This window comes from Bos indicus x Bos taurus, chromosome 17, assembly GCF_003369695.1.
Source record: "Bos indicus x Bos taurus breed Angus x Brahman F1 hybrid chromosome 17, Bos_hybrid_MaternalHap_v2.0, whole genome shotgun sequence".
Classification (NCBI taxonomy): Eukaryota; Metazoa; Chordata; class Mammalia; order Artiodactyla; family Bovidae; genus Bos; species Bos indicus x Bos taurus.
In genome coordinates, this window is record NC_040092.1 from 29,203,215 (window position 1) to 29,217,837 (window position 14,623).

Here is a 14,623-nt window from a genome sequence, read left to right on the forward strand (position 1 = left end):
AGACAGGCGCTCACCCAAACAACAGTACTGAAATTTTTAGTTGGCTCACTCAGCTCGTCTCATTGACGAAAAGTGAAATGTGCTAAGGGGAGTATTATTAGCTTTCAGCTTGCCATAAACTGTTGAGGGAACAAGCCACAAAGGAAATGTTCATCTGCAGCAAGATGATAAACAGGAGGATGCCGACCACGAGGGCGTATTCCTTTTAAGGCTTATGCGTTGCAAACGACATACGCACACATACACGTTGCAAACGACACACACACACGTTGCAAACGACACACACACACGTTGCAAACGACACACACACGCACACACCCCTCCTTAGTATGTGTTTCCCCGAGGGCATATTTTTGCGTAACAATACATTTGGTGAGACCACAGCAGCTGCGTTCTCCCCGCCCCAGAATCGGTGCCCGAGCCCGGCTGCGGCCTCTCCACCGTCACTGCTGCGGCCTCAATCCTCGTCACGGAGGCGGGGGCGGGGGCGGGCAGGCGCGGGAGCGCGGCGGCACCGGAGCATCCGAATTCCCTCCGCGGCCGCCGATTGGGCAGGAGCCGGGAGGCGGTGGCAGCCCCTCGGCTCCGCTCGCGGTAGCTGCAGGGAGGTGGCCATCAGGGCGCGCCGGGCCGGGGGCGCGGGCTAGGTGCGGGGTCGCCGCCACCCCCTGGGTCCCTCGGCCGAGCCGGCGCTGACACCATGGTGAGTGGTCTCGGCCGCTCGGACCGCGCCTCCCGCCAGCCGGGCCTGGCTGCCTGAGGGAACCGGCCGAGCGCCGAGGAAGCGCGCTGGGGGCCCCGGGAGCGCAGCGCTGGCAGCGGGGCGGCCTTGCGTTTGCCTGCATCCAGAGCGGGTAGACGGGAAAGTCGGGGGTTAGCTGCGGGGGCGGTTGGTGCCTGGCTTCCCGGGTGTCCGCACGGCGCGCGCCTTCCCGAGCTCCGGAAGGGGACGAGCGGCCGAGGCGCAGGGGCGCCCGGGCAGGGCCGGCCCGCGTGTGTGGGTCTGGGCGCTGCGGCCGGAGAGGCGTCGGGCTCGCGCCCCCTCCGCCGAGCTCTCCTGGGGCGCAACCTGCCTTGGCGCGGGGACAGGTGAGCGTGGGAGGGGGTGGCCTGGGGATGGGGCTGACAATGACGGAGACGAGCTGCCCCTGAATGGGGCGGAGGTTGCGCCTCTGTACTACCCCTCCTTAGCACCCGGACCTCAAATAGAGCGGAAGAAGGGGGCAGGGTACTAGGTTCCCCGGCGCCGTGGCGGCAGTTGCGGCGGCCTGGCCCCCAATCCCCTTCCCACCGCAGCCGGTCCCTGACTCTCGGGTCTTCCTGTCCCGCAGTATGGATTCGTGAATCACGCGCTGGAGCTGCTGGTGATCCGCAACTACGGCCCTGAGGTGTGGGAAGACATCAAGTAAGTGTAGGGTCCCCGCGCCCCGCCGCGCCCCCACTTCCTGCCCGAGGCGCGCATCCTCGGAGCAGCCGCGCTCCCACGCTCCCCAGCCTGGCCGGGGGTGGCTGGGTGGGGCGGGGCGGCCCTGGGGTAAGGATCCCCAGGGTCACCGAGGCCTCTCAACCCGGCCGAGCGTGGGAACGCGCTGCCCGTGCCCTGGCGGCTCCCAGGCTCCGAGCCCGGGAGGCTCCCACGCGCAGGGGCCCCGGGGACCGCAGAGGCCTCCGCAGGAACGAATGAAGACGGCTCGCTGGTCGTTCACACAGTTTGCAGACTTGTACGATAAATAGGGAAGCCTTTTCCGTCTGCTGAAATTCACTTTTGAGACTGCCTATCGAGCAACTGTGAGTCGACCTCGTTTATTCGTCTGAAATAAAGTGAATCCCCCGCCCCGTTTATTTTTGGTTTCTATTACCGTGGTGAGGCAGGAAGGTATCCTAGTTTTCGTCTGGAGCTGTGAGCCCAGTGCTTGGGATGTGAACGGAAACAGCGCAGCCACTGGGGGTTTCAACCTGCTGCAGTGACGGTCACCAGCTCTCTGAACACCTTGAGCATTTCAGTCCAACAGAGATCTTTTTCTCTCTCTCACTCTGGTAGAATTTGCCTTTCACTTGTACGGTTTGACCACAACCAAGCAGCCACATCAAAAGCCACCATTATGTGGACTTGCATTTTGGGACAGCCCTGTAACTGTCATGTTCAGTTAGAGGGACAGAGAGTGGAGAATCCCAGGGACGGGGGAGCCTGGTGGGCTGCTGTCTATGCGGTCGCACAGAGTCGGACACGACTGAAGCGACTTAGCAGCAGCAGCAGCAGAGTGGTACCCAGGTGGACAGAGAACACACTGTTATTTACTGCCTTTTCCTGTGCTTACTGATTTCATTTTGTTGTATCAAGTAGGTGATGGCTTTCATGCTGTTTTTTCCTAAGTATATTACAGTTAGTGGCGGTGAATTCTAACAGGCTGTATTATGAAGTTGCACGACAGTGATTTCTTACACAGATCTGTTTCTATGGAAATTACCAGAATTAAATATATAGCAGTAGACTGCAACTTTTCCTTCCCTTGGGTCAGTATCCTTGAGCATTATTTCGTGTTCCCTGAGCCGTTTATGTTACCACGGAGTGCATCTGCATGCTATAAAGAGAAGTAGGGGTTTTGTGATTATGGGGGTCAATCAAATAAGAATCTAGGCACTAAAGCTTACTTTGGGACTTGAACTCTCTACCTTATTAATACCTTCATAATTTTTACTTTGCTTGGCAGATAGTTACAGAGAGGCAGGGATCAAGAGAAAGATTTTTCACAATGTAACCTATGTATAAGACTATTTTAAAGTCATTTTCTTTGTGAATTTATGAAGGCATCATGTATACCAACCATGTGGTAATTTCTCATCCATAAGATAGAAATTCCCAAATTTCCTAGTGGATGTGTGATGACAATGAATATATTCAGAATTTTCAGAGCACAGGATAGCTCTTGTGGTTAAACAGTCTTATGCATAATTGGATTTAGAACATGTGTCTTCCTCATTATAGATTTTGATGAAGTCCAATACAGAAATGAAAAATTGTACTTCATAGAGAAAAGTGTAGGAAATTTAGAAATGAAAATTATCAAGTGCTTCATTTATACTGGCCATATTTTCCACAGAGGTGGTCAGAAATATCTAACGATTTACAAATTCCCTTGATGTGAAACCTTAACTCTGCCAAATCACACTAAGAATGTTGTTGCATTCTTTTTACAAATGTATTAATTTTAGTTAAACATCAATATCTTCTAACTCATGAATTTATTTTTAAGTTTCATCAAACAGTATTCTTCATCTGTTTAAGTGCTAATAATTTAAATCAGATGAAACATTCTTTTTTTTTCTGGTAAAATGGAGCAAATCATATGAACCTTTTTCAAGGATTATGTGCCCCTGCAAGAGAAATGCTATTAGTTTTACTAGTGTTTGCAATTCAGGTATTAAGTTTGCCTTTTTTGTATGGTTTCAGCATCCCTCCTGTTAGGGTCCATTTTGTCTTGGATACAATTTAGTATCCGGATGAGAGAACCTTGCTGAGTTTTCTGCATGGAGGGCCTTAGAACAGTTCATTGTTGGGACCCCTGAGGGATCCCTGGAAGAGTATTTGCTTAGAGCCTCAGAGATCCTCACTGCCTGGGCCAGGATGGGAGACTTTGGCAGGGTTTAACTTTGAAATGCTCCCTGGGAGATTCTGAGTTCTCCTCTGACCTCACCACCTACTCCAGGGAGGATCTCTGTAGTCATGGGTCCAAGATACTTTCAGTTGTACCTTTTTATGAAAACTGAATATATGAAAAACACTTTTTTTTTCATCTCAGTAAATACCAAACTCCTCTAGCTTACTTTTTGCACTGTGAAAAGCTATCTAAATTGATGTTTATAAAATTTCATATCATACTCTTTTGGTGTAGGAGGAAATGGCCATCCATCCTTCTTCAGAAAGGGTACCAAACATTTAATGACAAGTAAAATCCAAAGTAACAGATTCCAGACAGAAAATCCTAAATGGTAAGAGCCAGAAATACTTCATTGTAAACTCCCTATCCACTTACACTCTTACCAACAGTATAACCATTTCACAAGAATTTTAAATTCCACTGTTAAAGAAAAAGAAAGATTGTCAAGACTGAGGGTCAGCAAACTTTCTCTTAAAGGGCTAGATAGTAAATATTATAAGTGTTGCAGATCAAGAGTCAATTTTGAAGATATTATGTGTATCATCTTTAAAATGTAACCATTAAAAAATGTAAAAGCCATTCTTAGATCCCAAAATGGCAAAACCCGGCAGTGGGTGGGACTTGACTCACGGATTGTCGTTTGCCCTCTGATCTAGATCATAACTGCATGTAAAAAAGCCAAAGAGACTTCTGAATCTCCCTCAGATCCTGTTTTGTTCGTTTCCTTTCAGTTTTGAGATGGCCCTTTCTGGAAGCCATGCTTCCTAAGTGATGAGAAATATCAATCATTGTTTCAGGAAAACATGAAACCAGGATATATGTGTGTATATATGTGTGTATATATCTAATATATATATATGTATATATTAGAAAAGCACCTAAATATGTAATTTAATAACCATTTCTGTCACCCTGCCATTGACCCTGGCTAGACTAACATTGATTCAAACTACTGGGTTCAGAATCTTGGTATGAGATTTGGAAATGAACTAATGGCTCTGTTACTTGATAAGTTTTGGAGTGAGTTCCTCTAGAAGACTGCCAGGAAGATGACTCCCCTGTGTAAAGAATGCATACGTATTTGGTATGTTTTTATGTGATTTACCTATACAGGACAGCATACTTTTTTCATTCATTGACTCAAGTCTTCTTTCATTCTCTAGTTAAGCTTATTTTTAAGGAGCATAGTCAAGTGTTTGAGTAATGAGAATAGAAAGTTTATGATATGTTAGTTTCTACTGTACGGCAAAGTGAATTAACTATACATATACATATATCCCCTCTTTTTGGATTTCCTTTCCATTTAGGTCACCACAGAGCACTGAGTAGAGTTCCCTGTGCTGTACCGTAGATTTTCATTAGTTATCTATTTTATGCATACTATCAATAGTGTATATATGTCAATCCCAATCTCCCAATTATTTCCATCCTCCTTTTCCCCCTTGGTATTCATGAATTTGTTTTCTACATCTGTCTGTTTCTGCTTTGCAAACAAGATCATTTATATTCCAATAAAAAATAATTAAAAAAAAAAGGCTGAATAGAATCACCTCCAAATAGCAATTGAGAACAAAGAGTGGCAGAACTTCCATGTTTTATGTATTAGTTTTTGTTTATTTTGGTTTTTCTTTTCTTTTTTAGCATTTTTAAATTGAAGTATAGTTGATTTACAGTCTCATGTTGATTTCAGGTATATAGAACAGTAATTCATTTATACATAAATATATGTGTGTATGTATATATTCATTTTCGGAGAAGGCAATGGCAACCCACTCCAGTACTCTTGCCTGGAAAATCCATGGACAGAGGAGCCTGGTAGGCTACAGTCCATGGGGTCGCTAAGAGTCCGACACGACTGAGCAACTTCACTTTCACTTTTCACTTTCATGCATTGGAGAAGGACATGGCAACCCACTCCAGTGTTCTTGCCTGGAGAATCCCAGGGACGGGGAAGCTTGGTGGGCTGCCGTCTATGGGGTCACACAGAGTCGGACACGACTGAAGCGACTTAACAGCAGCATATATTCATTTTCAGACACTTTTTTTCTTACAAGTTATTATAAAATACTGAGTATAGTTTCCTGTGCTCTATCTTTCTTTTTCATCTTCTTTTTTTCACAAAGGAAACCCATGTTGATTTGGAAAGCTTCCGCCAAAATGTGTATGATATAATCCTTGCTTTCAAATACAGTCTAGAGATATCAGACTGTTTCTAATCTTATTATATCTTGATTTTTTTTGCCTGTAACTCAAATGTGGAAACATTTGGCTGTTGGACAGTATATTCTGATCTTCCAGTTTTGAAAATAATGCTCCTTGGTGAATTTGCTAATCACGAATTAATCATTATGGTTCATGTAAGCAGATGCTTGGCTGTAGGCTAGTTATATGTGACTTTCCCAGTTGCATAAACTTCCCAAGACTAAACTCTATAAGGAAATGGATAATAACTACTTCATGGGGTTTTATATTGAATGATGTCTGCAAAGTGCTTAACACAGTTCTTGATGAATAAGTGCTTAGTAAATGGTAGCTGTTACTTGTGTTACTCTAGAACCAGAGTTTTCAGGTTTTCCCTTTCCAGGTCCCCTGAAAGATAAGAAGCACCCTTACATGACAATAACTGATTGATTCCGCATACTATAGCTGTTTAAGTGTGCACTCATTGCTCTAGGACAGGTAGTGACTTCTTGTCATTTGACTTTCTCTTTCCCTTTCTCCATCTCATGCAGCTGGTACCTGCCCTTTGGATTTGAGGTGCTCTGAAATGCTCATCTTCTCCTTCCCAGCTCTGAGCACTTTCATTTCTTACTATGATGGCCCCCATCGAGTTTTCTGCGTCTGACTGGTCCCACTTCTCCCCCTTCTGTACATTATGGGAAGACTTAATCTCATGATGTTTTTCTGCTGAAGCTTTACTTTGGAATCAATCCTACATTATATTCTTCCACCTCCCAGTCTCTATCTGTTATTTGAAGATGCAGTGTATGTTCTTTTTCTTTTTTTTTAATTCATTAGTTTTTAATATTTTGGATCCCATGTGTAAGTCATAACATACTGTATTTGACTTTCTTTGTCTGACATTTCACTGAGCATCATACCCTCCAGTTCATCCATGTTATTGCAAATGGCAGAATTTTATTCATTTTTATGGCTAGTAATATCCCATTGTATATATATATTGCATCTTCTTTATCTATTCATCTGTTGATGGACACTTAGGTTGTTTCTATATGCTCTTTTTTTGATTTAGTTTTGTATTTTAGGCTGTACCATGCAGCATGCAGGATCTTAGTTTCCCTACCAGGAATTGAACCTGTGCCCTCTGCATTGGGGGTGTGGAGTCTTAAACACTGGACTGCCAAGGAAGTCCTCGTATGCTCTTAATATTCATTTTATCAAAACAAAACCAAGTCAAGTACCATATTTTGCCTTGTTTTAATCAGATTTTCATATACCCGTGGCAATATAATTAAATTTTTATACCTTCCTGTATTCTTGCTCAAGTGGGTTTTAAAATATTAAATCCTTTTTATTATAAAAGCTGTTTAAAATTTCCGAAGTCCTCTCCTCACTAATTTCACATGAGTGCCACAATACCCATTTGAAGTAAGAAAGGCCTTTCTAGCTCATTTTTTTCCAACTTTATTGAGATATAATTGGCACATAACACTGTGTAAGTTTAATGTGTTTTATGTATGGTTTAGACACATTTTTAAATTGCAGAATGATTCCCACCATAATATTCACTGAAACTTCCATCCTGTGGCATAGTGACTATTTTTTGTGGTGAGAAGGTTTAAAACCTACTCTCTTAGCAGTGTTTAAGTCTGGGATACAGTGTTAGCTGTAATCACCAAGCTGTGCACTGATACCCAGACCTATTCATCTTGTAACTGGTTGTCTGTACTCTTGGAGCAACACCTCCCTGTTTCCCCACTTCCAACCCTACTGACCACTCTACACTGTTTCTCTGAGTTTGTCTGTTTTACTTTCTACATAAATAAGTGAGCTCAGTGCTCTTTGTTTAATGATAAAGTTGAGTCTCAGGAGGTGGAATGACTGTCTAAGGAATGACGTCAGAAAACTGTAGACTCAGACCAGGCTCTGCTCTTCTGATGGCAGATCTTCTGTTCCTTTTAAGATAGAAAGTGTGAAAAGTGTTAGTTGCTCAGTCATGTCTGACTCTTTGTGACCCCATGGACTGTAGCCCACCAGTCTCCTCTGTCCATGGAATTCTCCAGACAAGAATACTGGAGTGGGTTGCCATTTCCTTCTCCAGGAGATCTTCTCAACCCAGGGATTGAACCTGGGTGTCCTGCTTTGAAGGCAGATTCTTTACTGTCTGAACCACGGGCACAATACCAAAATAGGAGCTAATGAAGTGACATACAAACATGAAGCCATATTCATTTCATCCCCAGAAACTTCCTCAGTACAAATAAATGAATACATTGCTTTAAAAAATAGGTGAACTAGATAATTGTTACAATCAAGACCTTTTTCTTTAGAAAGACCTGCTGGTCAGCCTGGAAGGTGGAGGGAGGCCCAATGCGTCCACTGGAAGCCACCTACGCCTGTGGAACTGGGTGCTTAGGGCAGACCCCTTTTCATGACCCCCAGGGAACCCGAGGTCCTAATCTCAGGGCCTTTCTTTGATGGTCTGAAGTATCCCCCAGCCAAACAATCTGGGTTTTTGTTTTCCTTATATCTGTCATCTTTGCGAAATTGAAAAAAAATCATAGATGCATATTACTTAATTACGTGTCAGAGGAGGAGCTTTGTCCATTAACAGGAGCGGCTGAGGAGTGGCCTGAGGATCTGTATTCCCCTCTCATTCCCAGACCTGCATGGATGAACATTGACTGACCTTGGTCCTGGTCCCCACAAACAATGTCCTTCCTTCCCTTGCTGCTCTCCAGAGTGAGAAGGTCTTGCAGATGTTTCTTGTCAGTATGTTGGAAAGTGATGGTCATAGTTGATACTGTGCAGACATCACCAGGAAAACACACTTAAGGAAAACTCTAGAACCGGCCCAATTCAGAGGCTGATGACTGCCAGGATATAGGGCCGGGGGGCTTTTCCATCGTTGCTTTGTTTCTTTGTTCATTCAACAGAAAACAGGGGAAACAGTGTCTCTGTTTATGTCTGGCCAAGTGGAGTGGCTTTTTCTATATTGATACTGAGATTAGAGGCGTCTACTATATGAAAAAGGGAAACTTTTTTTTATGTGTAAGAAATTTTATTGTGATACAGAAATTTTTCTTATAGGAATGTAGCTTAAAGAGTAATTTAAAGTATATAGAAGGATTTAACCATAACGATATTGAACACAGTCCCTTATAATAGCAAAGTAGTAGGAACAGTGAAACTAATCAAAGATAGAGAACTGTTTATTTGTATACTGGTTTTAAAAGGTGTTTCAGAGAAATATAAGACACAACAAGGAAGAGGTGATCTGACACGCATTTTAAAAGGAAACGGATCAGTATTTCTTGAGAGGCCCGACAAATTTTTTCATTGAAAGTTTATTAATGAAATTAATTCAAAGTTAATGTCTTTGAAATTACTGAGATAATTATGGATTCAAATGCAGTACTAAGAATTGATGGTCAGAAGCCATGAACCTTGACCTTCTTTCCCCTAGTATGTTTCAAACTGTAGTATAATGACATTAATACATCCATCTTATTCGTATTTTTCAGTTTTACTTAAAACCCTTTATGTGTATCTGTTTGATTTTATCACATGCACAGGTTCACATATCCACAACCACAGTCAAGATACAGAACATTTCCATCACCACAAGGATCCCTCATGTTGTCCTTTATAACCTGGAAAGGGAAACATTCTGACACGTTTATTGTTCCTTTTTGTTACTGTACATTTGGTTGTGCTGGAGAGTCTGATCTGTTGCCACTTATTGTTGAGTCATGAAATGCTACCTTGTTCCTCTGACCACAGAGATTCTTTGTGGTCAGTCTTCAAATCAGCCAAACATGGGAACGATCAGCCCTCAAGCCCCACTTGCTCTCAGCACCCTAGCCTCGTGGGCAAGTTTTCAAACCAGTTTTCAAGTTCCTCAACCAGGCTGACCTTTCCCATCCAGGAGGGCGACACCTGTGCTTGGAAGGGTCTCACTCCATGCTCCCCACTCCTGCCCCCAAATGAAAATATTTCCCAGCCTTAAGGAGGTGAGAAAAAAATCTTACTTTTTTATTTTTTACATTTTTATCTTTAAAATTGAGGTATAGTTGTCTTACAATGTTGTGTTGGTTTCTGCTGTACAATGAAGTGAATCAGCCGTATGTATACATACATCCCCTCCCTCTTGAGCCTCCTTCCCCCCCTGACCCCTGCCATCTCGTCACAGAGTGCCAGGCTGGGCTCCCTGTGTTATACAGCAGCTTCGCACTGGCTGTGGTTTATGTATATTGGTGGAGATATGTCAATCCTACTGTTTCAATTCGTCTGACACCCCCAACCCATGTCCACATGTCTGTTCTATGTGTCTGTGTGTGTGCTCAGTCGTGTCCGACTCTTTTGCAACCCCAATGGACTGTAGCCCACCAGACTTCTCTGTCCATGGGATTTTCCATGCAAGAACACTGGAGTTGGTTGCCATTTTCTACTTCAGGAGATCTTCCCGACCCAGGGATTGAACCCGGGTCTCCCACATTGCAGGCAGATTCTTTTACCACTAGCGCCACCTCTACAAATCTTACTTAAGGTATGGCTTCTTTCACCTCCAGAACTGTACTTTTCCTTCATAGTACGCGCACAAGTTTCTACTTACTTATTTGTGCTGTTATTTGATTGCTCTCTGTCTTATCCCACCAAGCTGTAGCATCTATAGCTAGCAGAAGGCCTCTGTGTGTGTGTGTAATATATGTGCATTAATTATCTTTCAGATTTTCAGAGAATAGAGCACGTCTGTATGTATCACACGTATTTCTTTCCTGTAACAAGGATTTACTATGTCAGAATGGTGACATCTTCAGCTTCTATTTAATAAAATATAAGCTCTGTTGAAATGGGCATTTCTTATATAAGCAATAGCAGAAGATATAGCAGTAAATTATAACATCTCTATTTGGAAGGGTCAGAGTTCACACATGGATATAATAAAAGGATTAAGAACACTGCTTTTGGATTACCAATTGCATAAACCCTCAAGACACTGGGTTGGATTCAGGACAAGACTGACTCCTTTAGCAAGTGTCTCAAAGGCAGGCCTGTGTGGTTCTGTTTAAAGGCCGTGTCTAGATTGTAGATGGGCTTCCCTGGTGGCTCAGCTGGTAAAGAATCTTGCAATGTGGGAGACCTGGGTTCAATCCTTGGGTTGGGAAGATCCCTTGGAGAAGGGAAAGGTTACCCACTCCAGTATTCTGGCCTAGAATTCCATGGACTGTAGTCCATGGGGTCACAAAGAGTCGGACATGACTGAGCGACTTTCACTTTCACTTTCAGACTGTAGGTAGATGTCTATGATGCTGAAAGTAAATTTTGAAACCGGATGAGGATGCTCCCCAGGACCTGCAGTATTGACTCTAACAGCTCATGTACGTAGGACACTCACCATGTGTTCTGCAGTCGTGGTCCTTTTTAGGCTTTGTTCTTGTTAACTCACATAATCCTCACGCCCACCTAGAGGACAGATTTGTTCTTTATTCTTATTTTAGAAATGAGGGAACTGAGGCTTCATGACTAACTCCTACCTCAAGCCACCCATGTCTTAATCATCAGAGCAGAGACTGGGGCACAGGTGGGCTTGTAATGATAGTACTATGTGCTTTCCCGTAAACACGAAGGACTCAACAAGTTTCTCTTTTCCAAAGACAACATAGCATGAGGATGGGCAGCATACATGTGTGTTACTACTACCGTCTTTGTTTTTGTTTTCCTATACTTTTCACGCGCTTGTGCAGGTACATGTGGCTGTTACATTTTTAAAGGTGGATTTACTCAGAAATAGGGCTTCCCAGGTGGCACGAGTGGTAAAGAACCTGCCTATGCAGGAGACATAAGAGACTTGGGTTTGATCCCTGGGTTGGGAAGATCTTCTGGAGGAGGGCATGGCAACCCACTCCAGTATTTTTGCCTGGAGAATCCTCATAGACAGAGGAGCCTGGCAGGCTACAGTCCATAGGGTCACAAAGAGTCAGACATGATTGAAGCGACTTAGCACGTACTCAGAAATAGAACATCTACATCTACAAAGAATATCAGAGACTCAGGACTTTTGAGCAGCTTGTGCGGTTTTGGAAACACTCTGAGCTGTGGTGCTTGTGAGCAGAGTTCAGGATGAAGGACACACAGGGCTGAAGGAGTCATTTGTCTTATGAAGCTGCTGAACAGGGCTCCTTTGAAATGTTTGAGATTGTGTTTTCAGAACTGGGACAATTTTCTTATGAGATTGTCTTGTGCCACCACTGGACATAGTCAGAAAAAAATACCGTTATGTATCCAGAGTGGGTCTTTGGTTAAACCTGTGTTGCCTGTGAAAGGATGACTGTCATCACTTACGGGACTTGGATGAATGAAGACACTGGCCTTGGAGGACTGACCTGCACCATCTGGTGAGTGGTCAGAGCATAAGGCCTCTCTCCTCCAAATCCCCTCAACTTAGTGTCTTCTTTAGGGACTCAGGCTTCCCTGGTGGCTCAGACAGTAAAAATGTCTGCCTGCAATGCGGGAGACCTGGGTTTGATTCCTGGGTCGGGAAGATCCCCTGGAGAAGGAAATGGCAATCCACTCCAGCACTCTTGCCTGGAAAATCCCATGGATGGAGGAGCCTGATAGGCTACGGTCCATGGGGTCACAAAGAGTTGGACACGACTGAGCGACTTCACTTTCACTTTCTTTCACTTTCACTTTCGGGACTCAGACTTTCTGGGAATCTTCAGATCATGCTATTGAAAATCGAGGGGCCGTTAATACTTCACAACCGCTCCCAGAAAAGCAGTGTAGATTTTTAATTTGTAAATGACATAAGTAGTTATTATCTGTGCTTCATGGTGGGAGGTTTTAATTTTAATGATTGGACACAACCCAGCCTTGAGGATGTCCTTACCTCTCTGTAAATTAGACAGACCATCCTGGGATTTATTGTCAAGACTCTGCATACTGTCTTTAAATACAGCTTGTGGTGGGGTAACAGTGTTTATAGGATCAGCAGCCCTGGGAGCTGTCATGAGTCGGGTTGATTGATATGAGCTGATTTTTCTGCCTGAGACCAGACTTTGAGACTCCTGTATTCAAGACGCCTGTGGTTAGCCTCTCTGGTATTAGAATTCCTGTTCTCACACCTCCCTAGGAAGCTTCTTTGCCTACTAGCCCCCAGTTTCTGTAGTATACTTAACTTACCTGAAAGTTTTATAATAGCAGGAACTCAGCGTCAGAATATGAATTCAGTTTCTGTCCATTCACATCCCTTAGGCAAGGAAAATCCCTTAGGTTTGAGTTCTGAGAAATGCTGCCTGGATATTTCTCACAGCTTTTATACCTACTTAAAAAAGATAAATAGTAAAGACATCCCTCAGTTTGAGAATAAATTGGACTTCTACCAGTAATGTTTGATTGTTTGATTTTTGGTAGGAAGTTTGGAAATGTGTGGAGGATATTTAATTAATTCATTTCTTTTAAAACATGCACACATTCACTGAGTGCATATTCTAATCTAAGCACCTGTGTTTAGACATTAGTGATTAAAAACAAAACCAAAACCACAAAAATCCTACCATAATAAACATGCCCTTGTGGGAAAAGGTAATTTGTGTAAGTAAATGATCAATTTAAATTCCAGCAAATAGCCATCTCAAAAGTAAGTAGGAAATCAGTTGCTACTGGGAAAATTTTTCATGGGCACAGGCTCAATTTTCAAATACTTTTTATGGCCACAAATGTATAGAATAGAATTGTTTCCTGTTTTGTCTCCAGGTGAAAGTCAGGACTTTATTTTTAAAGCTCTTTGGAGAGATGGAGCTTGCTTTGTTTTGGCTGCCTGAAGTCATGCATTCTGTCAGCTAATGACACATTGCGTACAGCTTTGGTTTAATGGTTTGGATGCTGAGTGGACCCTCCCCCCTTCTTCCACTCGATGTTTCCTTGTCCTCCTCCTGCTCCCTGCTCCGTCTTCCCCACCTTCTGACTCTTGCCAGTTAGATGTTTGGGGCATTGAGTGTGTGAAGAGCCCTCTCCCTAGATGGGTTGTGCTGCTGTTGCTTGGTTCTGCCTATGAGGAGTGAGCTTGCGCGTCCTCTGGGGACATGGGGTGAGGCTGGTCCTTCTTCCCCCTGCTGTGCAAGGGAAGGCTGTGACCTGGGATGCAGATGAAACCAGGTCATCATCTTTCTATCTGGGTTTACTTGGTTGAAGAAAATGCCCTTTTACCTCATCTGGACTCACTTAGGCCAACTTAAAACAAAGCTCTCTCTAAATATTTATCACTGTCTGCAGATTTCTTTCATAAAATAATGCGCTAGCCAGAAAGAGCTAATGCTTAACCCCCAAACAATTGTTAAGTATACAGGTAAAGATAACACACCCTGCTGTTAGTCACACTGGAAATTGTGGAAACCTATATTTGTTTGGGTTTATCCAAGGGATTTTTATAATTATGGGAAACAACAGAATGTAATCACACAAACCCAGATCATTTGATGATAGCAGTTTCATTGATTGCCATTTGATAGATAAACAGTATTGAATACAATTTAAACCAATTTGCCTATGGCTTGATATCATACTTTTTTGTCACCTAAAAATCATTGGAGGAGAAAAAGTCTTTCATTTTCAGGAAAGTTTTCTATCATATTTCTCAGAGAAGCCTGTGTTTTCCTCACATGTAAAAAAGTATGCTTTAAAATGTATCAACATACAAAACAAAGTTGGTGCTCAAAAATATATTCTGAACAAACAATGAGTCTATAAAATTTGGTCAAGGTATATGGCCGAATTTGGGT

The 14,623-nt window shown here is 43.3% G+C and overlaps 1 protein-coding gene across 2 annotated transcripts in view; it reads left to right on the forward strand.

The window, feature by feature from the left end:
• Positions 1-515: 515 nt before the first annotated feature.
• The window catches only part of GUCY1B1 (guanylate cyclase 1 soluble subunit beta 1), a 63,234-nt gene continuing 49,126 nt past the window's right edge, over positions 516-14,623 (forward strand). Inside the window, exons 1-2 of one of the 2 annotated variants that reach the window (XM_027567207.1) lie at positions 516-703; positions 1,332-1,405. In XM_027567207.1, the coding sequence (XP_027423008.1) occupies positions 701-703; positions 1,332-1,405 (77 nt within the window). In that variant the 5' untranslated portion in view covers positions 516-700. Of the gene's footprint in view, positions 704-1,001; positions 1,090-1,331; positions 1,406-14,623 lie in introns of those variants that run through there. The other variant, XM_027567208.1, reaches the window with a different exon arrangement.